Below are 26,376 nucleotides of genomic sequence, written 5' to 3'. Positions count from 1 at the left end.
GCATGCAGTTTAGCTTTCTAGAATTCAGGGATTACTGAATTCTATGGAGGAAACCAAAGCATTTGATCAGTCCTACTCAAGGGCCCAGCATCCGCCTTTGAAATTGAGTCTATATACAGTAGGAAGTGACAGTTCACATGAATGGCCTGTAGTTTCGCTGTTTTACCCCTGCTGGTGTCAGAAGAAATAACTCAATGCGAGTGGGTGGGTTTTTGCCGAACTTTAGACTTGATTTTATTACCTTAATAAACATTGTCATAAATAGTACATGTGGATATGACTTTACACAACACAAAATAAAATAATATATACAGTATGTGTGGGTAGTAGCCTAAATACATCTGTCAATTTAGTTTTTGCAGGTTGCAAGTAACAAAGTGCATTTGTGGGATGAATTTTACAGATTGCTGTGGTACAAATTGGACACATTTTCACAAAAATGCAAATATCACTCGACATGCAGAAATGGATCCATAAAAGTGTAAAAATGTAAGAAGACATAATATATTTTTGTGGATATGACTTTACACAACACAAATCAACTAGTAAAATAGTCAAATACATGTGAATGAAGTCACACATTTGTCAGTTGTGTTTTGTGGCTTTCAACTAATCAAGTCCAATAAAAACTTCCATAGATATGAGAGGTGTATCACATAAATATCCTTCTGTAGCTGTGCTGCTGCTGCTGGCATATTTTGGGCATGCAGTTCAGAATCACACCTTCCTCCTGTTATTTCTCCTCATTTATGTACAAGAGACATCAGTGATATCTTGACTTATCAACTTAATAATAACATGCTTATTTTCTTTAGGTCCTAAACCACCTATTAAAGCATGATGACAGGGTCGAATGTGAACTCCTTGCATCACACTCACAGCCCGAAATGGATACTAATTACCATCATGTAGGCTGTACAAAGAAAAAGAAAACCAAAACGATATTCCATGTGGGTTCACAGAATATACAGTATATCTTCGGAAGTTTGCTTTTCCCTTGGTTGGTAAGCAGTGAATGGGATGCGTGGAGAGTTTGTCTCTCTAGAAACACTTGCGGTGGACGTTAGAGGGACCAGTCTCGTCATACTCCTGCTTGCTGATCCACATCTGCTGGAAGGTGGAGAGAGAAGCCAGGATGGAACCACCGATCCACACAGAGTATTTCCTATCAGGAGGAGCAATGATCTGCAGAGTAGGGAGAGTTCATAAGATTAATGTATTCTTAATGTATTACTGTATTCTTGAAACAAATAATTATTTACTTTTGTTTAACGTTTGTGATCAATAAGGAGACACAATTTGTGTTTGAAAGTTCCAATTGGATAAGGAGCTGCAGTCCCAAAGGTTTTGCATTAGATGTATTATTGTAGTTTATGGTTTGTAGCCTACTGTATTTATTACAATCAGTATTAAAACATGTTGTATACTCAACATACCTGAATTATCTATTTAATGTTGACGAAACATACTGTAATTGTGCGGTTAGTAAATTATGGATGTTTGGCTTGAGTTTTCAAATCAATCTGCACTTTAAAATACATTAAAACACAACAATAACAACTTTGACAAAGAATAGCTGCACTGTTATTTTGAGCATGTTGGATCGCTTATCTCAAGCAAGTCCTGTTTGCAATTATGTCAAGTATACAGTGATTTGTAGAGAATTGCCCTAAGCATTCCATGCCACCAGTATGGCTCTTTAATATTGACCTAAATGTAAAATTACCTGGAGACATTACGGATAGGCCCACTTCAGCTGACAATATCAAATTGTTGTGTTCCGTGTGTACTAAAGTTTGTGTATGTACTGTATGCACGAAGCATGTACCCTTGTTTTGATGGCGGGAGGAACAAGAGCAAAAAGTTCCTTCTGAACCACCCAATCGATTTTGCAAAAAAAAAAAAAAAAAAGACACATTTTTATTTTTATTTTCTTACAATACATTTTTTTATAAAACAAAATTGTAAAATCTGGCAAAAATAAGAATTAAATAACATAACCCTAACCCTAAAACCTAGAACCGAAATAAAGTAACAAAAAAACACCCCAAAACGCCCAAAATCCGCCCTAAACCGCAAATAAATTCTCTTCTCTCTCTCTCTTCTCTTCCATTCTCTTCTCTTATTCTCTTCTTATTTATTCGCTTTGCGCGCACGGATCGGGGACGCATGCAGCGCGCGTGCATGCGTGCCCACCCGCTCCTGCCTAGGCCCAGCCTATACTAGCGGGCAATATCAAATAGGTGTGTTCTCTGTGTACTAAAGTTTGTGTATGTACTGTATGCATGCAGCATGTACCTTTGTTATGATGGCGGGAGGAACAAGAGCAGAAATCTCCTTCTTCATGCGGTCAGCAAAACCTGGGAACATGGTGGTGCCTCCGGACAGCACTATGTTGTTGTACAGTTGCTTATGGAAATCCATGTCACATTTCATAATGCTATTGTAGATGGTCTCATGGATCCCTACATAATTCTTACCTGGACCCAGGAAAGAATATGCCTCTCCTGAGTAAGAGAGACAGAGGCACACCCAGAGGAAAAATCTGCTTCTCATTTTAATCTCAGATGCTTCTCTTGAGCAACCAGCTTTTATTTCTCATTTGAAGATCATTTAAAGATCACCTATGGATTCTTATGGCTCCTAACTTGAATATTAGGAGCCGAAACGAGACATAGTTTGAGACAGGGGTATATACATTAGAGCTGTATTGAGAGATAAATGAGACATAGGCGAGATACGTTAAGAGCTGTATTTGAGAGATACATGAGACATAGGCGAGATACATTAAGAGCTGTATTTGAGAGCTAAATGAGACATAGGCGAGATACATTAAGAGCTGTATTTGAGAGATGCATGAGACATAGGCGAGATACATTAAGAGCTGTATTTGAGAGCTAAATGAGACATAGGTGAGGTCTCTTTAGCTTCTCATTGAGACATACATTAGCAATAATTGAGATTTAATTTCCCCTTTCTCACATTGAGCTTTATAGGAGAAACAGTGAACATGCTAATAAATATAAAATCATTAATTTATTTTTAAATGTAAAAAAAAACCCAGCTTCAATTGTGCCACAAACAATGCCTCAACCACATGCTGGTTGAAAACCACTACAATAATGCATCACATTATATGAAAAACTGTTGAGTATTCTTGGTGCGTGCAAGAAGGTTTGAATGTAAGACAGACAACGACGTTGGAGAAAGTAGATCTGGAGTTTATTGCAGACGAAGGTTTACACAGCAAACATGGTTATTAACGATAGGACATGTCAAGCTCCTAGATGATCATGAGTCACAGTAACATTATTTCACAACACTTGGAAGACAGATGATATGGCTGCCCTTTCATCTTGACTCTATACAGAGCTATTTAAGACACCATCTGACCAGTACGAATATCTCCTTTACCTAATCGTATCCACTGATGCCAGGTGGGAGGCAACCTGTTGCGTTAGGTCTCGGCTCGCCCAGCACCCCCCTTGAGATACAGCCCTCCTAATGCCTAAGAAGGTCCTGTCCGCACAGCCGACCTGTAACCTAACCCACAGCCAGCCTAATGACCTTACGACTAGTCCCATAATGTGATCAGATTTGAGCTGACTAATTTCTTTATATATATATAAAAAAATTATTATATATTATAATTAAAAGTATTGGCATCAAAATGTACATAAAAGTTGAAAGGACCACTTCACCACTTTTCATACAATTGGTACTCACTAATGTTCATGATAAAATACTACAATTTTTTTCTACTCTGTCTGTGTCTCATAGGAGGGCTGTGGGTAGTTCAGAAACCCATCCACCAGTGACATCATCGTTTGGCAGTTTTTTTTTTATTAAACAAGATATTTTTAAAACATATTTAGATTTGTATTATCGTGAATTGATGATGTCACTGGTGGACAGGTTTCTGAACTGCCCACAGCCCTCCTATGAGACAGACCGAGTAGGAAAAAAAGGGTAGTATTTTATCATGAACATTAGTGAGGACCAATTTTATGAAAGCAGGTTGAAAAGTGGTCCTTTAAGTGCAAAAGTGCATCATCTTTAACATATTGCCACAAGCAAAACAGTAGTTCTGCTGCCAAAAACACTGGGGTACCTAGTCCTTTGCAGCACGGCTTCGGCACTTATTGGTCATGGCTTTCTTCAAGCCCTCTGCAGTGAAAACATTTGTCCATGATGCCAGAGAGGAACACCGCAAGACGTAGTCTGCAGACAGAGAAGATGACATGACACAAGTCAGTCAACATGGGTTTCCCCCGGTTAAATATATACATTGTAAAGACTATATGACTCTCTACAGACTGAGCACAGCATAGCCACAGACGAGGCCAACCTGGTTCAGAGTGTACTGTACGTCCCACCAGCGCAACATGTTGAAACCAGCATTTCTTTACTGCACAAAGGCAGCCAAATTCCCCAATGATAATGTATTGGTGACATCATAAATTGAGAATATAATTTACAAAACCAAGACTTGTCAAGGATCAAGTATATTTATATGTCCCAAGCTGGGCCTTTTACAGCAGATAATAAAAGCCCTAAAAACACAACACAGTAAGACAGACATGTGTATACATTGTCACAAGATACCCCAAGATATATCACCGGCTTCGAGTGCTATCAATGCATTGAATGGGGAAATAGGCGAGTTTATTAGACCTTTGAATGGGCGAAATAGGCGACCTACTACCTACCCGCGATTTATCAGACCATTCATTCAGGAGCTACTGACCTACTTGGAGGCGGAGCAGTCCCCACAACAATATTTACGATTCTGTGCCTATCGGTACATAACTCGAACGGCGCTGAGTAGGCACAGGCGAACGTCACACCGTTCAGGACGGCAACTCGGTCGCCTTAGCTCCCTCGGTGGTCCTTCACGGGGTGACAGTTCGCCTGTGACTGCGCGCCTCCGTCATGGTCCGAAACCAAAACCGAAACCTAAACTGAACTATTAAAGTCATCTCCGTTGGTAGATCAGTATGTCTTGATAACACCCAATGAATGGTCTGATAAATCGCGGGTAGGTAAGTAGGTCGCCTATTTCGCCCATTCAAAGGTCTAATAAACTCGCCTATTTCCCCATTCAATGCATTGATAGCATTCGAATCAGGTGGATATATATCTATAAGTGGTTACCAACTCCACTGACTGGCCATCGATAACACTACTCTGAGGAACTAGTGGTGTGACAAATACTTACTGAACAGTGCATCCCTCTTCGCCTCATCCAGTTTGTTCTTCCCCTCTGGGATGACACCATGCTTTCCGTATACGACGGCATTGCGGCACTCCTCATGGGTGAAGAACACCTCGAACAAGGCGTGGAATAGCCTCTTGCAGTCCTTCCTGGCATGCTGGTGTATGGCTGCCAGCTGCACAGATGAAATCATCTGTCCACAGCCTGTGAATAGAGAGCGAGCAATTAACAAACTGCATTTTAAGACATCAGTTTTGCACTTGTAAGGCTCAGCTACTGACCCCTTTCTGTGCTCAGTGCACCATGAAAACAGACAACTGTGACCTTCTGAAAACTTCACTATCTAGTTGCAGCTCACAACACGGATCACTCGCTACCAAGAACGTCAGGTTCAGTGTGAAATGTATGGCAAACGTATACATCCATACCTGGATATAGCTCCTGCTGCCCGAGACTGGACACTCCAGACTCTAGGTCACCGACCAGGGTGATAAAGCCCTTCAGTGCGTCTAGTTGCTCAGAGCCTAGAACAAAGACAAAAAAATCTGAGTCTACTGAGTGTATTTGTAAAACAATAAGATTGAGTACTGTTCTATATAGCTCTACAGTATATTCTGATAGCAGTCATTGATGAGTATTTGTTCAGTAGGAGGGGTCGATCTCCCCAGCTCTTCAGTAAACAGAAAACAGTTTTATTTTGGGATACCAATGTTTTCCAGTCATGTCAGAGAACTCACAAAACAGGTACAGGATAAAGTAAAGTTTCAAGTGAGACAAAGAAATTAGCAGACAACTGAAAACTGCAACATTACAGGCAATAAAACTTACTGATACTGGAGAGCACAGTGGTTATCCTCCTCAACTGGAGCTGGAGCTTCTCCACCTCAGACCGACAAGAGTCGCAAGGCTGCCACCCTTGACCCTCTGGTATGCTCTGGTCAGATGGATTTGGTTGACCTAGAAAGATTGAAAGCACGTCAAAAACTGTAAAGAAAAGTTTTTTAAAAAAAAGTAGAATGCAAAACTCATCTATGAATCCTGAATTTTAAGGACAACAGTGCCAAGTCTGCTGACACTTAGCTGAGGAACCACACCTTCTACTGGAGCATCACTGGACGGAGATGGAGGTTGCAGTACACTGGGTGTTTCTTGGTTCCACTGATCCAAGTCCATATATGTAGCTGCATACGGCTGTGCAGAAAAGACAAAAGGCCCTTAATTGTACTTGGTCAAAAATCATCAAAACTATAGGCTACTATACAAGCTCATAGCGCAGCACCGAGTGCTGTGCTACGAGCTTGTAGGTCTAAATGGGTTAAATCTAAAGAAAACATACCTCATCAACAGGTCGGCAGGCCTGTGTAGAAGAGGCTGGAGGGTATGGCTGTAGATCGGGGTAAAAGGTATCACAAGGTTCACAGGTATCACAGAAAATTCATGCGTTGCATTCGGAATCTTATAGTCAAATATGAAAATTGCCATATATGCACATTTCTTACCTCAAGGATGTGAGCATAGCCTGTATGTCCTAACTTCATGTGATGGAGACATGTCAGGCGTGCTGCAATGTTAAAAAACATTAATTTACAGCAGCCAGTTATTTAAAAAAGCGTATACTTTCATGAGATACTCTGTCAGAAACGGTAATTACCTTTGTCCAGCTGCTTTTCATATAAGGTCCCACAGCGGATCACTTTGGTCGGCAGGCCTGTGTAGAAGAGGCTGGAGGGTATGGCTGTAGATCGGGGTAAAAGGTATCACAAGGTTCACAGGTATCACAGAAAATTCATGCGTTGCATTCGGAATCTTATAGTCAAATATAAAAATTGCCATATATGCACATTTCTTACCTCAAGGATGTGAGCATAGCCTGTATGTCCTAACTTCATGTGATGGAGACATGTCAGGCGTGCTGCAATGTTAAAAACATTAATTTACAGCTGCCAGTTATTTAAAAAAGCGTATACTTTCATGAGATACTCTGTCAGAAACAGTAATTACCTTTGTCCAGCTGCTTTTCATACTGTATAAGGTCCCACAGCGGATCACTTTGGGTACAAAGTAGGAGTTCCATCAATCGAGGATTTGTCAGAGTTCATCCTATGACACAGACAGATAAAGAGAGAGAGCGGGTCAGTTCACATTCCTCCAACGAGGATCTACAGGTGTTCATCCATAACTAGAGAGAGATCACAGAGAGACAACAAATATTAGAAAAGTAGAGCCTGGTGTTAACCAGGTAAGGAAGCACATGCAGGCCTACTTCAAAGGAATACATTTGCTTACATGTTCCAGTTCTTTGAAGCATGGGTCAATAAAGGCCCATCTGGGTTGTTATTCAAGGTCCAAGACCTGGGAAACATCCTTGTTGGGTCTGGTCTTAGGCTCTCAGTTGGCTCTTCCAGACTGCCAGAAAACATAACAAAAATAAACAATTACAATTTAAAAGTGTAACCTGGCATTACGTTTCTAATAGCAGAAACTGAATTCATACACATGTTGCCACATCATGCCATGATGAGTGTCAGATGTTTGTCATTTGTCCGCCAGGTATCAGTGGTGTTAACATGAATAGTGGCTTACTCACTTAGCTCCACTGGCTGCATATCTGTCCTGCAACATTGGGTAGTGCTCTATGAGGCAAGGGATAAAAGGATAATATACATTAGAAACAATGTTTGGTAATGTCTAGACGCCAATAAGAAATAACTAAGTAATAGTAAAAAAGAGAATTAAACAAATAACCACTGGCAACCACTGGCATATGTATACATGAGGCTAGACAAGACAGTTGCAAAGGGCCTTACAGTCAAGACAAACAGCCAAATATACAAACTACATAAGCCACAGTCTAATAATAATAATACGAATTACTAATAATAATAATAGTCTGATTTCAACCTGGTGTCCCTATTTTGGGCAACATTCTCAATAATGGGCAGCCTACACCCTCACAACGTGTGCCACTGTCTAACCCTGCAGTATTAATTGTCCCCCCAGGGAGGTCCCCACATGATTTTGGTGGGGGGGGGTCCCCCGATGACAGTGAAGTGACAATTTAAGGACTTTTAGACCTTTTTATTGCCTCAAAAAGAAAGAAAAAGACCATTACTGAATCAAAGGTAAACAACAAACTATACTATAAAAACTGGTCAAACATTGGCCAAATTGTCAAATGATATAAGAAAGAGGCAACAATTGTGAAAATAGAGAATATCTATATCATTGGTTCTCAACCTGTCGGTCAGGACCTCAGGGGGTTCCCCAAATGATTTTGGGGGGTCCCCAGTTAACAGTAAAGTGACAATTTAATACCTAACAAAAAGATAAGAGGAAAATGAAATGAAAAAATACCATTACTGTATTAAGTAATAATCAAACTATACTATTATATAAAAACTGGTCAAATTATATTAGAAAGAGGCTACAATTGTGAAAATAGCAGATCTACAAGCACACAACGCCTCGCAGTGTGAGACATTGTGAGCTTGTAGATCTGCTAATATCACAATATTTAACAGTGAAACAGACTAGTCAAGCTAAATTGAATGCCTCAACTCCTACAATTCCAAGTGCTTGTCAGGGTGGGGATCTCCAGTTCAAATATGATTATTTTGGGGGGTCTCTAGTTTAAATAGGATTAATTTGGGGGGTCTCTAGTTCAAATATTATTTTGGGGGGTCCCCAGTTCAAATATGATTATTTTGGGGGGTCACCAGTTCAAATATGATTATTTTACTTACTTACACTTACTGTGTATCAAGACAGTCAGTGGATTCAGTCTTCTATCTTCTGCATGCTATTGTTAGTTGATCTTCTGGTTCATCTCCATTGGGTTGGGTAGCTCGCCATCAAACATCAAGGTGTCCAAGCAGAATCAAACTCCAAGCGATTCCAAAAAACCTGACCTACAATAAGTAAGATCAGAATGTATTCATTTCCTTATATGGTATAGGGGACCATAACATAAAATAAAGCTTAGCTTCATTCATGAAATTATCTCTATTACTCACATTAACAGGAATTACAATTTAACCAATAAACATTAATTACTGTAAAATTCCATTCATCAAAACAAAATAAATTAATCAAATTCAAATAATCAGGACTATTACAAATAAATCCTTTAAACAAAAATAAACAATGTCTCTTTACATAATAATGGCATAACATTGCTACACCAGTATCAAACATTTGCTATGTGACCTGTATACTGCAATGGCCACCTCAGTTAATGCAGGGAAGGCAGCCTATACAGACACATGCAGTAAAAAATAGCTTTAAAACCAAAGTGCATCTTTTTAGTGTGAAAACACAGGATCAGAGTGTTCAACACTACTCTACAAAAACATTCAGCATGTCCAGTTGTTCATTGATACAGTAAACATCAACCTCATTCATATCACATCATCACCTCTAAGTTAGCATTAGCATGCTAGCATTTGTAGCTTAAGTCAATGGCATACTCCTGTGTATATTAGCATTAGTGGCTAGCGCTAGCATAAGCATGCTAATCGTTTTTAGCACATTAGCACACAAGCCTCACCATGCTGGTATATGTCCTCTAACTTCAAACACGAAGTCAGGGCTCATCTGGTTGCACCCATATGAGTGGTCTTATCTATAAACAGCTTCTGGATGTTTTTAGCTTGACTTTATCAACTTTTAATCAATATAGTGGCTTGGCTCCACACAGTCTACTGTCTGTATCTCATGTCATGTGTAGAGGAAGAGGAAGTCACATGATCTACACACAGGACTTAGCTTGACTCAACAGGAAGTGACAAAATAAAAGTACTCTTTACAGAATAAGTGTTTATCTTAGCTGACGTTTTTCTGTATAATGTTTTCTCACTGGGCATACTCATACATGTTTATATTTCTCAAACCCTGGTTACACTAGCATGCATGACCTCTTAAAATACACACTTTCTACAAAAATATCACAGCCAATATTCTTAACATACAGGTAACAGTTACATTATCCACAGTTATGTATTGTTTAAGTTTCACCTACCAAAAAGGAATAAATGAAATAACTCCATGGTCGTCTTGCAGTCTGCAGCAGCAGCTGCCTTGAGTCACTGGGCTTTCAAACACAAACTGGTTCAGACCAGCTATCCAGATCAAAGGAATGTATGACGTCACTGCCTTGTTTGGACACTTAACCCTTGCACTGCTGACATGTAATGTGTGAACTACAGAAGGAAGTTACTATCTAAAGATTAGATTAAATTAATAGTTACTATCTAAAGATTAAATTAGATTAAATTAATAGTTACTATCTAAAGATTAAGACAGACAGACAGACAGACAGACATATCGATCGATCGATAGATAGAGATGATATTAATCATTATAATTATAATATACATAATAATATAATCAATATAATAAAAGTATTAAATACGTATGTACGTACATATTTATACAAATATAATGTTAAATTAGAATGTTTAATTATATTAATATCTAGAATATATTATTACTATTATATTTAGCCTATAGTTGCAGCTGTAGTAGTAATAGTATTTGATTAGATTTTGGTAAAATAAATCACAATATAACTTATAAACCCAGGATAACAAATCAAAGTTTAATGAAACACTTGTTTCCAATGCGGTCCTGCAGTAGTAGTAGTAATAATAATAATAATAATAATAATAATATTAATAATAATAATAATAATAATAATAATACAAATAATAGTAATATATATATGTATATATATTTTTTAAGACCTCCCCTTTTGTGTTGAGGCCAAAATTGACCAACCCATGTTAGGAGCACGTTTCAGGCAATTTGGAGTCGATTGGTAGTACTTTGTAGTGACACTATTTTGGGTCCCTAACATTCATTGAGCTCTGGACTTAGGAACACCCCCCCCCCCCCTATTTCGAGGACGCCCGATCGAATGACATCAATCCCGACCTTCTACGACCTTGGGAAAGTGGTTAAATCAAGCATCAGACTTGTAAAAATAGCAGATCTACAAACTTACTAATTATTAACTAATAATTATGTTGGTGCCATCATCGCAGATACCCGGAAGTGGCTCAAACCACCCAGAAGTGACTGATTTGGGGTTTTTTCTCAGTGTTCTGGGCCCTACAAGGCTACTATATATTTTTTTCATAAAATTAGATGTCACACAGAGCATTATGACACCCTCAGTGAGTTGGCACGTGCAACGGTCATTTTATTATAAAATAAATTAGTAACGCTGCGAGGGAATGTCCAAACGATAAGCGACATCGTTACGCAGGTCTCAACTTGCTCTACAACATATCCAAAGATGAGCTCGTACGAGTCAATGAGCACAGAGAATAAGCGACCGCAGTAAAAGCAGTACATTTGCAATTTACGTACGGTGTCGAGCACAAAATCTGTAACTAATCGCTCCAGATATTCTTTTTCTTGATCAGCTTCTCAGCCTGAATGCGCACATATAATAGGGTTAGGGTTAGGCATAGGTTTTTTTTTCGATAATCTCCCAAAGTCCCGGGCAATAGGGTTCTGAAGGTCGCACCCAATATGTTTAAATTAAAGGGAGATGTGACCTATATCAGCGGTGAAAGATCTGCAATATTTGCATGAAGAATTGAGTGACTTGGTTTCAATTCATTTATTATTTCATCTTCAGATATGTAGAGGGGATAAGGGGACTCCCTCTTGACCTCCACACCCACCCCCAACCTCCCAATACCCACCTAGAGAGCCACCACATCTCCCACTCCCACAATTTGGCCCCCTCACTGATCGTCACACAATTCACCCCTCATACTCCCCTAACTCTGGAGGGGGTACCCTTCAGAGGATGTACAATCTAGGCCCAGGTGACATTACAATTACAATTCAGGAATTTAGCAGACACTCTTAATCCAGAACGATTTACAGTAAGCCAGAACAACACATGGTAATACATCAAATACATAGAAATAGTCATCAAGAATCATAAGCAAGCTAAGAACCTAATATGTCTAACAGTAGATTATCTGAACAGTGAAGCTATGAGTATACATTATATATTATCTGAACACTGAAGCTATGAGTATACATTTTAGAGTGCTATAGTCTACATAAAATGCTAAATTACATAAGTTTAGCCGTTGCATATACGCCTGGAAGGTCTGAATAGGTGTTAAGACTATGGCAGTATGGCAGTTTGGGAGTGCTGTCTGCAGTTTTGATTGGAATAGTTTTGGAGCCAGAAGGGAGAAGAGGGGGCACCCATGGCCAAGTGGTCCAGGCACATGCCACATAAGGCCCTGGCCTGTCAGCGTGTCACGTGTTCGAGTCCCATTCATCATGTCCTTATTACTGCATGTCTCTCCCATTCTCTCTTCCTCTTTCCTGTCTATCTCCACTTTAAAGGTGAAAAGGCCAAAAAAAAAATATTTTAAGAAAAAGAAGGGAGAAGAGTCTGGGATGTGTGAAGCATTGTCCCGGCTGTTTTAGTGAATGTTCAGCCAGCCTCCCTGCGTTGGCTGATCTGAGCGCGCGAGGCGGTTGTTGGGTCAGATTGGACTTTGAAGATATTGGGGTGCCAAATCTTTGATTGCTTTGACCCTGAGGCATTTTACAAAGTGGATATCTCATACTATTTGAGTGAAATATAAATAAACTAATAAAGCTTTCCTTTGTATGTAGGAATAGATAGATAGATAGATAGATAGATAGATAGATAGATAGATAGAAAAATAGATAGATAGATAGATAGATAGATAGATTCATTGTACAGTCTAATGGCCCTTGGGATAAAGGAGTTCCTAATTATATCTGTCTGGGATAAAAACCTGTTACTAAATTTGCTTTTCTGGGAAAAAAGTGCTGTGTGCAGTGGGTGACTGTCATCATCTAGAATAGCTAGTGACTCTTAGCCAGAGTCCTCTTCTCTGCCATCACCGCCACAGAGTCAAGCTTGGTCCCCCCCCCCTCCCCCTTGATGCACCCGACGATGGCGGTGTCGACGTCATCTGAGAATTTCTGCAGGTGGCACATCTCTGTGCAGTGTCTGAGCTCTGCCGTATAAAGGGTGAAGAGAAGGGAGGCCAGCACAGTCCCCTGGGGGACTCCTGTGCTGCAGGTCACAGTGTCAGATGTAAAGTCCCTCAACCTGACGTATTGTGGTCTGTCAGTGAGGTAGTCCATGATCCAGGACACAAGGTGTGGGCCAACATGCATGCTGTTCAGTTTGTCTTTCAGAAGGGGGGGGGGGGGCTGTATGGTGTTAAAGGCGCTTCGAAAATCAAAAAATAATATCCTCACAGCACCACTTTCCTTGTCCAGGTATGTAGTCGATGCTATTGAGGTCAGAATTAAAATCCCTGTATAAGGTTGCAGGCACCCCAACTTTAAGCTGGTTCCCTATAGGCCTAGTAGAGCCTAGGGAAGTTGAATCGCATTCATTTTAATTGTTTATGATACTAGTCACCTATTTCTTGGTAAGGAATTTGTTCCCAAACGTTCATAATCTATCACGTGGTCTCCCAGTTTTTGTATTTGTATTTCACAGTAAGTCCCAGTAATAATGAATTCATTCCTTATTGGTGTCAAATGAGATATCCTGAAGGCTTTAACAAATTGTTAATAATAACTGAAATTAAATCACTGATACTGGACATTTTGTCTTTGTGGAAAAAGGAGAAATGTCCAATTACATTGAACATTTTTAGATTTTAACATAAATGGTAAATGGTGCATTTATATAGCGCCTTTATCCAAGGCACTTTACATAGATTGTGCATCAATTCACCCATTCACCATGCAATGCACCAACCAGCACATCAGGAGCAATATACTGTAGAGGTTCAGTGAAACTTCGACACTAACTCTGGGGGAGCCCGGGTTTGAACTGGCAACCTTGCGGTTACCATCCAGCCACAGTGACCCACTCTACCCCTGAGCCACTGCCACCCATAAATATGCTTATAATGACTTAACTATAATTGATATGTGCTAATTGGATCACCAAAATGATTTGTCTATGATGAATAATAAATTAAGGAGTCTTTTCAGTCATTTCTAGTGGTCAGATTTTGGTAGACTTTTGATATGTTATGAATAATTAAGGTCTGGCGCCTATCTGAGTCTTATGGGATTTGATCGATCTCAGTATTAAAGAGCTCTAAATGAGATTATGTTGAGCTCTCACTCTGAGCTATATTTGAGAAGCAACAATTCTGCTATACTGAGCAACATTTAAGCCATTTTTGAGATCTCCTGTATAGCTCATCAGAGCTCCATCTGAGACATACTGAGTCTATTTCTCAGGAGAAAACAATGAGAAACATACATTTGAGATGCAACAATTCTGCTACATTGAGAAACAATTAAGCCATTTTTTAGATCTCCTGTATGGCTCATCAGAGGTTCCATCGGAGACATACTGAGTCTATTTCTCAGGAGAAAACGATGAGAAACAGGAGCCATAAGCTGATATCTCCTTTTTGCCTCACATTGATCTCATTTATGGCTTAAGAAACAAATGAGCCAGAGATGAGAGCTCAAACTTGGATTATGCTTTCCTCTGGGCAGAGTAATGGTTAGAATCTAACCTTTAGATAGGCCTGCACTAGATGTTAGATTATCCATATTAAAGTTCAATAACAGTGACAGTGTGCATTTGAACTGAAACATAATGTCCAACAGTGCATAACTGTTGATGATACAAAACAAGGACAGAAACTGCAGTAAAACAAATCCATATACTATATCAAGATAGTAATGCACAGAAAGGCTTTGAATGACAAATTACATGAGAATCCTGGCCCAAATAATGGCTGCAGATGTAGAGATTATTGTTATACTTTTAATTGCTTGTTTTCAAGTCAGTGATGTAGAACTACACTCCTGTTATTACTTCCCATATTAATACTGTACCATCATCGGTAGTGGTATTATACTGTACTACTAACCGGGCTGGAAGAGCATCTCTGGGCAGCGGAAACTCTCGTTGCCAATGGTGATCACCTGACCATCAGGCAGTGTATAGTCGTAGTTCTTCTCCAGTGAGGAAGAGTTGGAACTGCTCTTCATCTCCTGTTCAAAGTCCAATGCCACATAGCATAGTTCCTCCTTCATGTTGCGCACAATTTTACGCTCCGCTGTACAAGAGGGAGGGGTTTCAGAATTATTTAGATTCTCGCAATCTCCAATGAATGGTGCAGGGGGGGTGGATGAAATAGGTCGGATCGTACTGATTATTATCAGATACAAAATAGCCACTACAAGCCTTTTAGAAATACTGGATGTTCAGGCTGCTACGTGGCCTGAATATCTCGATTTTCAGCCTGCTTTCAGCTACATCATGTGAAGCTTGGCCAGTCAAATCCGAATATCACGTTACAACATTTGTTGGCCGATCAAATCCAGACGCCCAACCACCATACACCATCCACCCATAAGCCAATATTAATATAAAATTAATATATTCCTAATCAATCTCAAGTTTTACTGCTTCCTTCCACACAAAAGTTAGCAAATACAGCATTAATTCCCACCTTATGCCTCTGAATAATACGTACCAGTAGTGGTGAAACTATAGCCTCTGTCTCTCAGGATTCTCATCATATAACCAGTGAGGTCCCTGCCTGCCAGTTCCAGTCTAACGATGGCATGAGGCAGAGCGTAGCCATCGTAGATGGGCACTGCATGGGTCCCACCATCACCAGAGTCCATCACAATACCTGGAGAAACAAGAAGTTCAATTAGTTATTGGGGCCACAGAGACCAGTGCATCTCCACAGCACTGTATCTGACACAAATTACGGGTCAATTTGGTTACATTTGCTGAATAGTATAATAACACTTACCAGTGGTCCGACCAGAGGCATAGAGAGACATAACTTCTTGGATGGCCAGATACATGGCAGGGGAGTTGAAGGTCTCAAACATGATCTAGATGATGAAAAATGTTATTAATACTTTTTGTTTTACTTAAAATGAGTGACTGTAATAAGTCAATAATAAGTCATGAGTTACCGACTCCCTACTGCCTTATGTTAACTTATTATTGACTCCCTACTGTCTTATGCTCCCTTATACTGACTCCCTACTGCCTTATGCTGCCTTATTGCTGACCGGCTCATACTGCCTTATTGACTGGGGTAACAGCCCAGTTGAACATTTAAAAAAAGGAAGTTCCTTCAAAATGTGGGCGTTTCGCGGGACTTTTTGATGATTGGTTCGCTATCTCTTCCCAACTTCCCATGCTCTGGAGGGGCGTGTTACAGATTTCGATATGGCAGACAGAGTGACAAAAATTACATTTCACTGAACAGGATAATAACAGCAACGGTGTCATGAGATGTCGGAAGATCGTCTGCAGGCCTTCAAAAACTTTGTGTATCTCAGGTATGTGTTCTTGTATAGCTTTAGCATATATCTGCTGTCCAGCAGCAACCAGCTAACTCCAAAACGCAAATTTTTCAGTAAATGAAAAAACTAAATACACGTTATACGTTTTTCAGGAAACAAAGAAAACCTTATATTTTTAAAACAAAGCAATACTGCCTCATCAAAGTTGGTATAGTGACTTTATATATTGTCAGATATTTGCATGTGTCATTATATTATCAACACTTTACCCAAATCCAGCTAAAGTGGAGTTAGGAGTTTTGTCCGAACAGAAATCCAGCTCAAGTGGAGTTAGGAGTCCGAACAGCTGACAATAGCTCCAATTGCTGCTGAGGGAGAGGTTTCAAATGGGGCTAAATTCCTAAAAGCTAACAATGGATCTCCAAGCTCACAATGCATCACAACGTGTGAATTAATGCCCCGATGCTTCATGACACTTATCATATAGGCCTATAATAAACAGGACTTTAAATATTACAATAACTTCTGCAAAGAGGGGTCGACAGAGTTGGAGTTTGAGTAGAACTAGCGAGAGAAATGCTATGAACTCATTTCTTGTCACATTGCTCTCATTAAACACTTCATAGATTTTAGAAATAGAATAGAATTTTCATAACATTAGCGTCAGTGCTAAGTTTGATAAACAGGTACACTGCATAGTTTGAACAGACTACGAGGGGAAAAACCCTGCCGTTTGTTTATGTGCTGCTCCTCTGTCTGTGTGTACTCACTGCGCAGTGCGCTGTGCTGTGGAACAGCAGCAGGACAGGAGAGGGGGGAGTTGCATGGTTTGACGGACAGTTTGAGGATCCAATGGAGTTGGGAGGTTTTGTCAGAAGCGCTTTTGAATACTTTTCATTGTTTTTTTGTTTTTTTTACACAGACAAAAAGGGTGTTCAATAGCGTTGATTTTTTATTTTATTTTTTAAGCTGAAAATGGAGTTGGACAGCGACAATATAGTGTAGCAATGCAAGTGTGCTACCATATAATCTGGCCCACAGTGGCCGGCCAGAGTGCTGCTCAGAGCGGAGACAGACGGCGTTCGCTGGCAGGTGCTCGTCGATCTACGCTTTTTGACTTAAAGCGTTGATAGCTCCCGAACGAGAGGGGGGCATACCGGGACAGGGATCCTGGCTGGCGAGGCGCATCCAACGGTGCCTGACCCGAGTCTGTCCATCGCTCCCTGGCCTGGTTAGGGAGCGACCTGTCTTCAGACCGTTATCACAGGTTGTTCTTGTTACTGACTCAGTACAGCCTTTTGCTCCATTATTACTAACTCCCTACTGCCTTGCTGCCTTATCACTCCCTACTGCGTTTGCTGCCTTATTACTGACTGCCTACTGCCTTATGTTACCTTATTGTCTTTTTAAGTGGTTTGTGTGTGAGTGCTGTGCTGTGCTGTGCCTCCTGTTTGTGTTAATGAGTTGCAGGTTTGTGTTGCTGCGGGTGATACATACAGATATAGCTTACAAATATACAGTACATACACACAAAGTCACATGCCGCAGCAGCTAGCACCGCTTAAAAATAACCGTGGTCCCTTATGTCCATTGGCATGCTCTCAGAGTTGACTTTGGATTTTGATGTGTACTGTACAGTGCATTGAGCGAGGAGGAACAGTAGGGGCCATGTTTCTGGCTCAAGGTCATGTCAATAATAATTAATATATTATGTGAATGAGAGAGACAAAATAAGAAATAGTATGTTTGTCCTTCACCTGCACCATTTTCTCCCTGTTCTCCTTAGGATTGAGAGGAGCCTCAGTCAGCAGAACTGGATAATCTTCAGGGGCCACGCGAAGCTCATTATCAAAGGTGTGGCGCCAGATCTATCCAAAAGATAAAATCACAAAATGTGCCACATCTTAAATGATAAACAGCCAGACTTTCAGCTTTAAAACAACTTTCATAACTGATTTTCCCATTTTTCCTTTCATTTAAATAAAGGTGAAATTACATTTTAAATTGTATTTCTTGTTTGTAATGTATCCACTTACTTACTGAACACATTCTCCTCTTTATTTTGTAATGTTTTTTGTTTTTTTTATCACTTTCTAAACTCAGCTACAAAAACATGTTTATGTCCATTTGGCAATATAACAACAACTACCTTCTATACAGTATGAAGCTTGTGGTGTTGATGGTATAGGCTTGAGTTTAGGGCTCAGTTCAGTGATTGGTTGTACTGGGTAGCCAGCACATGAGAATGTATTTCTGTGTTCCTAGACTTCCTACCTTCTCCATGTCATCCCAGTTTGTTATGATGCCACGTTCGATGGGATATTTGAGGGTGCGCATCCCCCTCATCGCCTGGGCCTCACCTCCTATCTTCTCTACCATCTTTCCCTGGGGAGAGAAACAACATAACCACCATCACTCTAAATACATAAATACATTATTAAAACATAATTCACATGGTGTCCTTGTCAGATGTGGAATACTGGGGTATTCAAATCATTTGTTGATAGAAAAAAATAGTTGATTGTGTGTGTGTGTGTGTGTGTGTGTGTGTGTGTGTGCGTTCGTGTGTGTGTGCGTGACTGCGTGTATGTGTGAGTGTGAGTGTGTGTGTGTGTGTGTGTGTGTGTGTGTGTGTGTGTGTGTGTGTGTGTGGGTGTGTGTGTGTGTGTGTGTGTGTGTGTGTGTGTGTGTGTGTGTGTGTGTGTGTGTGTGTGTGTGTGTGTGTGTGTGGTTATGAACCTGGACATCTGGATATCTGGACCTTCCAACGATGGAGCGGAAGACAGCACGAGGTCTATCGTCCCCAGCAAACCCTGCTTTGCACGTCCCAGAGCCGTTATCAACCACAAGTGCAGCAATATCATCATTCATGTTTGACCCAAGGGTATACGTTCTTTATTTCCACCTAGTCCGGTGGATTGGTAAAAAAAATTTAGGTTAATCGTTAACTTTTTTTATAAAAGCGTGAAACCTGGTACACTTGTGCAGTTTGGGGCCCTGAACATTTTCAGATATGGAGCCATCGCAAAAACGCTCCCTAGCCTTGGCAGCCATTTTACTTTCCGCCATAACCACATTATGTGTTTTGCATCATATCTCCTAAACCAAACATGATAATACAGAATAGGTGATGTCTACACCTATGTTTTGATGGTTAAGGATTACAGTGATACCATTTAAAACAGAGGTTCTCAAACTGTGGGTTAGGACCCCAAATGGAGTCTCGGGAAGGTGGCAGTGGCTACATTAACAGATTATTTTTTTAATGTGAATCCTTGAAATTAAGTCTGTTTTTGTTTTGTTTTTGAAAAGCATACAATTATTATATTGGTTCTGGCAACAGATATAGGCTATATACTATAGGCTATAATCATATGAGATAAAACAACATAAAATCAGCCAAAATTACAATGGAATAACACAGAAATGAATACATTGTGATTGTACAATTATCTAGCCAGTCACACAAGCAATGCAACTAACGCCTTGTAAAGGGTATTTGAGCAACCGAGTTAGCGAACACAACATGGTTTTATTATACTAACCGGTAGTCAAGTAGAGTCAGGTTATAAACCTAAAAAAGTAAACACAAACAACAACGCAACGATAAATTACTGACATGAAATATACACACAAAACTATAAACCATATCAGAAATATATATATTTATTGTTGTGTAAACACTCTCAATTCTTACCGTCAGTCTCTCGGAGCTCGCAATGGAAAATGACGAACGCAGCAATAGCAGCCTGGTAACTAGTAATACTGGTGCATGTGTAGAACACTTCCTCCTGATAGTGAGCATCCACTCCATTTATATCGGTTTGGTCTATGTGGGTGTAACCTTCTGTTGATTAATCATGTGACTTGTGTATTGTCTTAAATGTGGAAACACAGGCTTTAGCACTGTTCTAAACAGTAGCCACTGTACCTCATCTCCTCATCTGACCTAATCAATCAACATGCCCTCATGTGACACTCAGGTGACATGTTTAACAGCCTGGTCTCCAGAGATTACCGTAACATTGCACGGAACGAGTGCACTTCATTCCGTGGATAGTCGCCTAGAAACCCCGAAATTGCGTGCATATGTACGGCGAGTCCCACGGTGGGCGTAACCAGTCGCAACCCGGAAAAACCCGGAAGCAGAGCAGTCCCCACAACAAAATTTACGATTCTGTGCCTATCGGTACATAACTCAAACGGCGCTGAGTAGGCACAGGCGAACGTCACACCGTTCAGGACGGCAACTCGGTCGCCTTAGCTCCCTCGGTGGTCCTTCACGGGGTGACAGTTCGCCTGTGACTGCGCGCCTCCGAAATGGTTTTGTCACAAAGGGAGCGCCGTACATATGCACGCAATTTGGGGGTTCCGAGGCGGCTATCCACGGAATGAAGTGCACTCGTTCCGTACAATGTTACGGTAATCTCTGGAGATCGGGTTGTGTTTAAAGTCCACTGCTGTGCTGTGGCTTATAGAATTTGTATTTATTTGTACCTTCGGATTACAACTTCAGTTTATAACTCCAAATAAGCAAGACCTTCATATAAGCATGTATCAACTCCTAGAATAATAGCTCGGCCTATCTCTACGGTATAAGATCCTAAATAAGCAGGAAATACACACATAATAATAATCAGGGCTGCCAACTTTCAGAAATTTGTAAGAGTGAGACTTTAACTGTCTTAATGCGTTCGGCCACCGGCCGTATGTCGGTGGCGAAAAAAATTTTGGGGGCCCAAAATTTAAAAAGGGCCCTTTTTAACGCTGATTTAGAGGAATTTAACATTAAGACTGATGTCTTCACCCCCATGCCAGCTGCTCTCCCTGTCGGCCCCCTCATGCTTATATAGTGTTAATAATTGCATTTATTCATTAATTCTGATGAAAAAAACACCACTACATTATGCTATTGTTAGTCACATTTATTCAACATTGGGTTTGGACACAGGTTTCACTTAGAGCAAAGGTATTATAATATGTGACTCTCTACCTCCCCCTACAGGCTGGTATTATAATATGTGACTCTCTACCTCCCCCTACAGGCTGGTATTATATGTTACTCTCTACCTCCCCCTACAGGCTGGTATTATAATATGTTACTCTCTACCTCCCCCTACAGGCTGGTATTATACTATGTTACTCTCTACCTCCCCTACAGGCTGGTATTATAATATGTTACTCTCTACCTCCCCCTACAGGCTGGTATTATAATATGTTACTCTCTACCTCCCCCTACAGGCTGGTATAATACTATGTTACTCTCTACCTCCCCCTACAGGCTGGTATTATACTATGTGACTCTCTACCTCCCCCTACAGGCTGGTATTATAATATGTTACTCTCTACCTCCCCCTACAGGCTGGTATTATAATATGTTACTCTCTACCTCCCCCTACAGGCTGGTATTATACTATGTTACTCTCTACCTCCCCCTACAGGCTGGTATTATACTATGTTACTCTCTACCTCCCCTACAGGCTGGTATTATAATATGTTACTCTCTACCTCCCCCTACAGGCTGGTATTATAATATGTTACTCTCTACCTCCCCCTACAGGCTGGTATAATAATATGTTACTCTCTACCTCCCCCTACAGGCTGGTATTATAATATATTACTCTCTAACTCCCCCTACAGGCTGGTATTATAATATTTGACTCTACCTCCCCCTACAGGCTGGTATTATAATATGTTACTCTCTACCTCCCCCTACAGGCTGGTATTATAATATGTTACTCTCTACCTCCCCCTACAGGCTGGTAATATACTATGTTACTCTCTACCTCCCCCTACAGGCTGGTATTATAATATGTTACTCTCTACCTCCCCCTACAGGCTGGTATTATAATATGTTACTCTCTACCTCCCCCTACAGGCTGGTATAATAATTTTTTACTCTCTACCTCCCCCTACAGGCTGGTATTATAATATGTTACTCTCTACCTCCCCCTACAGGCTGGTATTATAATATGTGACTCTCTACCTCCCCCTACAGGCTGGTATTATAATATGTTACTCTCTACCTCCCCCTACAGGCTGGTATTATAATATGTTACTCTCTACCTCCCCCTACAGGCTGGTATTATACTATGTTACTCTCTACCTCCCCCTACAGGCTGGTATTATAATATGTTACTCTCTACCTCCCCCTACAGGCTGGTATTATAATATGTTACTCTCTACCTCCCCCTACAGGCTGGTATTATACTATGTTACTCTCTACCTCCCCCTACAGGCTGGTATTATAATATGTTACTCTCTACCTCCCCCTACAGGCTGGTATTATAATGTTACTCTCTACCTCCCCCTACAGGCTGGTATTATAATTTTACTCTCTACCTCCCCTTACAGGCTGGTATTATAATATGTTACTCTCTACCTCCCCCTACAGGCTGGTATTATAATGTGACTCTCTACCTCCCCCTACAGGCTGGTAGGGCCTGTAATAAAGGCCAATCAAAAAGAAGGCCATCAAATAAAACGATGATTTTTAAGTCCACGGAAATAATGAATTTAATAAATTTAATATTTAATAAAATAAGGATGATTTAATTTTAATATAGTACAAGAATAGTGTAACTACTGTATCTGTAAAATATAACCCATTTATTTCATAAAATTATGTATTGGGTTATAGCCTATTTGTCTCAATATTTGTCACATTCAGCCCTGGACTTCACTGACTGTAGGGGTCACATTAATCACATTAGAATCACAGATTAGAGATTTTATGTATTTTCCCCTATTTTCTGTATTTTTCACTATTTAAAATATAGTATTTCTTAATTTTTAATAATTATAGCTCGTAGATTGGCTTTTTTCACCATTTGAAATTGTTTTAAAATAAAAGGTAAACAGTTTTCCCAACCGACAGAGAGTCAGAGACAATATTTTGCCTATAATATAAAACTAAAAAACTGACTCATACACTAATACAGAACCATATATTATATGGTTCTGTATTAGTGTATGAGTCAGTTTTAGCAGATTTCATTCTAATTGGCTACTGTAGACTGCCTATCAATTTCATGGGCCTGGGTAGGGCCACCTGGCCTGGCGGATATCTTCCCTGTTGCGCAGCAGCACGTCAGCAAGTGAAGGAAATGAATAAATACAAATAAACATAATGTTTTGATGGATAAATGCAAATGCTTAAATCATATATATATCTTCGCTGTCAGGCCGAAACCTTGTATTTCCATATTTCAACTTTATGTTTTTTCATAAATGAATGCCTTTACTTCAGCGGTTCTCAAACTGGGGTCCGGGGACCCCCAGGGGTCCTTGAGGAGTTACATGACTTTAACTATGAGTGTTCCATTTGTACACTCTCAGAGTTAGGATTTCTTAGTATAGATTGGGGTCCCAGAGATAGCAAAGAGGTATCAAATGGGGGTCCGTGGGCTAATGCTTATTAAACTGGGGGTCCATGAAATTAAAAAGTATGAGAACCACTGCCCTACTTCATCATACAAGAGTGTCACACTATAAGAGTAAAAATAGCCGATCTACAAACTCCCAACATGCCGAGATATGATGTGTTGTGAGCTTGTAGATCAGCTATTTTCACAAATTACAATTTCCTATAGTATTGTTTGTTGATTAATTTTCATGCAGTAATGCTATTTAAAATTTCATTTCTTCCTTCTTTTTTTTGTATTAAAAAGGTCTTTAAAAAAATGGTCACTTTACTGTCATCTGGGGACCCCCCCCCCCAAACAAAAAAATTACGTGGGGACCCCCCTGGGACTTGTGGGTCCCTGGTCCCGACACACAGGTTGAGAACCAGTGATTTGACTAACACTGCTAGTCACAGTTTGTTGTTAGAACCACCAGCAACATGTATGCTGCTCACCAGCAGCCTGTGTAACGTTTAAGTCTCATGTAGTCAGACCCACCATTTCATCAAAATAAAATGATTTGTAAAGATAATGTGTTTGTAAAAAGGAGGTGGTTAAGTGATCTACCGTTTGACCCGCTTCAGAATCAGTCACGGCATATTGAGGCGCTGACACAGACGCGTCGGTCGGCGTTTCACGTTGTATACTTTTTTAATTTCTCCACCAAAGTGCACTGTTGTGCTTCCTTAAATCCTTCTCCTTGGCTAGAGAGACGCAATGACCCGCCTTAAGCTGCCTCTGATTGGTTTGTATTAGTGACAGACGAGCGTCATGTGAACCGTGGCTGCAGCTAGTCCATCCCATCGCGCAGCGCACCAACCACAAATATGGAAAAGTCGTCCTAAAACACCCTCGCCCCCGGTCTAATGCGGCGGCCACGGTCCGCGAAAAAAGGGTGGCAGTGTGTTTTAGGACGAGGCTTCCGTTTTCCAACCGATTGCTCTTTTTTTTTTTTTTTGCTGTGAGAGGGGGGAAAAAGCGTGAGAAATGGCAAGTGTGGCGTGAGGCGTGAGAAGAGGTTAAATTGCGTGACTCTCACTCTCAAAGGGTGAGAGTTGGCAGCTCTGTAATAATCACAATAATAACCGCAAACTTCAGGCACTGGAAGGCCCTGGATAATTCTACAGTGATCTGCATGCATGATGGGGATTGGAGGGGTGAGTGAGGTGTGTCGTGATAGAGGTGCATTGGTACCCCAGAAGCAGGGATGTGTGAGTGGGGGTGGAGGTACTGTATGGAGCTTAGTAATTGGTACAGTAAAAGTCTAAATATTCCCCCTTTTGGAATGAATGGAGGGCAATATCTGAGAATCTTTCTCTCCATTGATGTGGAATGTGGAGACATTGAGAAAACCCCCTATCCATATGAGAGCTCTGTAACATATTTTCATGTGCTACTTTATATCGAGCTGGGCATAGCAGCCAGAAAACCTAAAACTATGGAAACATAGGGAACAGATGGGCCCTATCTTGGGCATCTTTTACTATTTTGAAAAACATTTTAAAATACCAGTAGTTCAAATAGCCGATCTACAAGCTCACAATGTGTCGATGTAGATCGGCTAGCTGAACTATTTGAAAATGTTTTTCAAAATAGTAAAGCAAAAGGGGTAAGGCAAGATAGGGCCCAGAGCATGCATGACACAACTGGTCCCTTATGTTTCAAGGCAGCCATCATTGTCATCACCAATTTGCTTACTGGCCCCAGGTTTAAGCTGTGTTTCCAAAGTCCATGACAAATATCTCTAAAACACTAAAATGTCCCGGTTTACCATAATAATACATGTTTTTTTGTGCTTACATAGATGTTTATCTTGTTCTAATATATTCTGTTTAAAGGTGCAGTCACTAAGTGCTAAAATAATTGTCCCCCATCCTGATCAAAAGCTAAAAGCCATAATGTGAAGTATGGTGTTATAGCACCACCATGAGGCTGATTTAAAAAAAAGTTTATTGAGTTCCTTGGCCTACTGGCAGTGCTACTTCTGATCCTGAATCCATACATATCTCATATGTTCAGATCAGAATAATCCAATGAAAAGTTAACAGTTAACATATTTTGCTACGGGTGGTGGGGGATTGGCAAGTGCCGACACCCCCTAGAGGCCAATTTTTTATATGAGTGCTTGACACTCGAACCAAAATTGTTATATAGACCCTTACCTTCAAATTAGTAGTGAAAACAAAACTTTCATATGAACTTGAAATGAAAACCAAAAAATGACACATACACGGCCCCCCATATACTGTGCACTCAACCGTGTAGTCATTTTTAATTTGATTAGCTGATGCGCACGCACACACATTTTAACTATTTATTCATGTTCACATAAAGGAGAGCATCATACTAAAGCTCATAACAGCTATTGTGTTCATTGTGTTCTTGTAGCAACAAAACAGACAGATGCATACTTTCACATTCACTTGTGTAGAGATTGTT

The 26,376-nt window shown here is 40.3% G+C and overlaps 2 protein-coding genes across 2 annotated transcripts; both read right to left on the bottom strand.

Annotated features, from left to right (window-relative positions):
* Positions 1 to 1,041: 1,041 nt before the first annotated feature.
* LOC308097940 (actin, cytoplasmic-like) lies at positions 1,042 to 19,405 on the bottom strand (the record flags this gene model as incomplete). Its single annotated transcript, XM_080446101.1, has 8 exons — positions 1,042 to 1,185; positions 2,299 to 2,507; positions 15,133 to 15,321; positions 15,742 to 15,903; positions 16,030 to 16,114; positions 18,292 to 18,402; positions 18,809 to 18,919; positions 19,274 to 19,405. 8 exons carry the CDS (start codon positions 19,403 to 19,405, stop codon positions 1,042 to 1,044), a joined length of 1,143 nt encoding a protein of 380 aa, XP_080302227.1.
* LOC308097944 (uncharacterized protein) lies at positions 3,922 to 6,623 on the bottom strand. Its single transcript, XM_080446106.1, has 7 exons — positions 6,552 to 6,623; positions 6,310 to 6,406; positions 6,044 to 6,172; positions 5,644 to 5,739; positions 5,219 to 5,419; positions 4,112 to 4,221; positions 3,922 to 3,939 (listed from the first exon to the last, which is right to left on the bottom strand). The coding sequence occupies exons 2-6, from the start codon at positions 6,386 to 6,388 to the stop codon at positions 4,112 to 4,114; spliced, it is 615 nt and encodes a 204-aa protein (XP_080302232.1). The 5' UTR covers positions 6,389 to 6,406; positions 6,552 to 6,623; the 3' UTR covers positions 3,922 to 3,939.
* Positions 19,406 to 26,376: the final 6,971 nt, after the last annotated feature.

This window comes from Gymnoscopelus braueri (genome assembly GCF_963280865.1).
Source record: "Gymnoscopelus braueri genome assembly, chromosome: 13".
Classification (NCBI taxonomy): Eukaryota; Metazoa; Chordata; class Actinopteri; order Myctophiformes; family Myctophidae; genus Gymnoscopelus; species Gymnoscopelus braueri.
This window is presented reverse-complemented; position numbering and strand designations above follow the sequence as displayed.

Excerpts from the sequence above, each read along its gene's own strand:
- LOC308097944 (XM_080446106.1), bottom strand. The coding sequence starts at position 6,388 with ATGGACTTGGATCAGTGGAACCAAGAAACACCCAGTGTACTGCAACCT. Across the intron at positions 6,173-6,309 it reads CAGTGATGCTCCAGTAGAAG|GTCAACCAAATCCATCTGAC; the intron begins GTGTGGTTCCTC and ends CAATCTTTCTAG. Across the intron at positions 5,740-6,043 it reads CACTGTGCTCTCCAGTATCA|GCTCTGAGCAACTAGACGCA; the intron begins GTAAGTTTTATT and ends TCTTTGTTCTAG.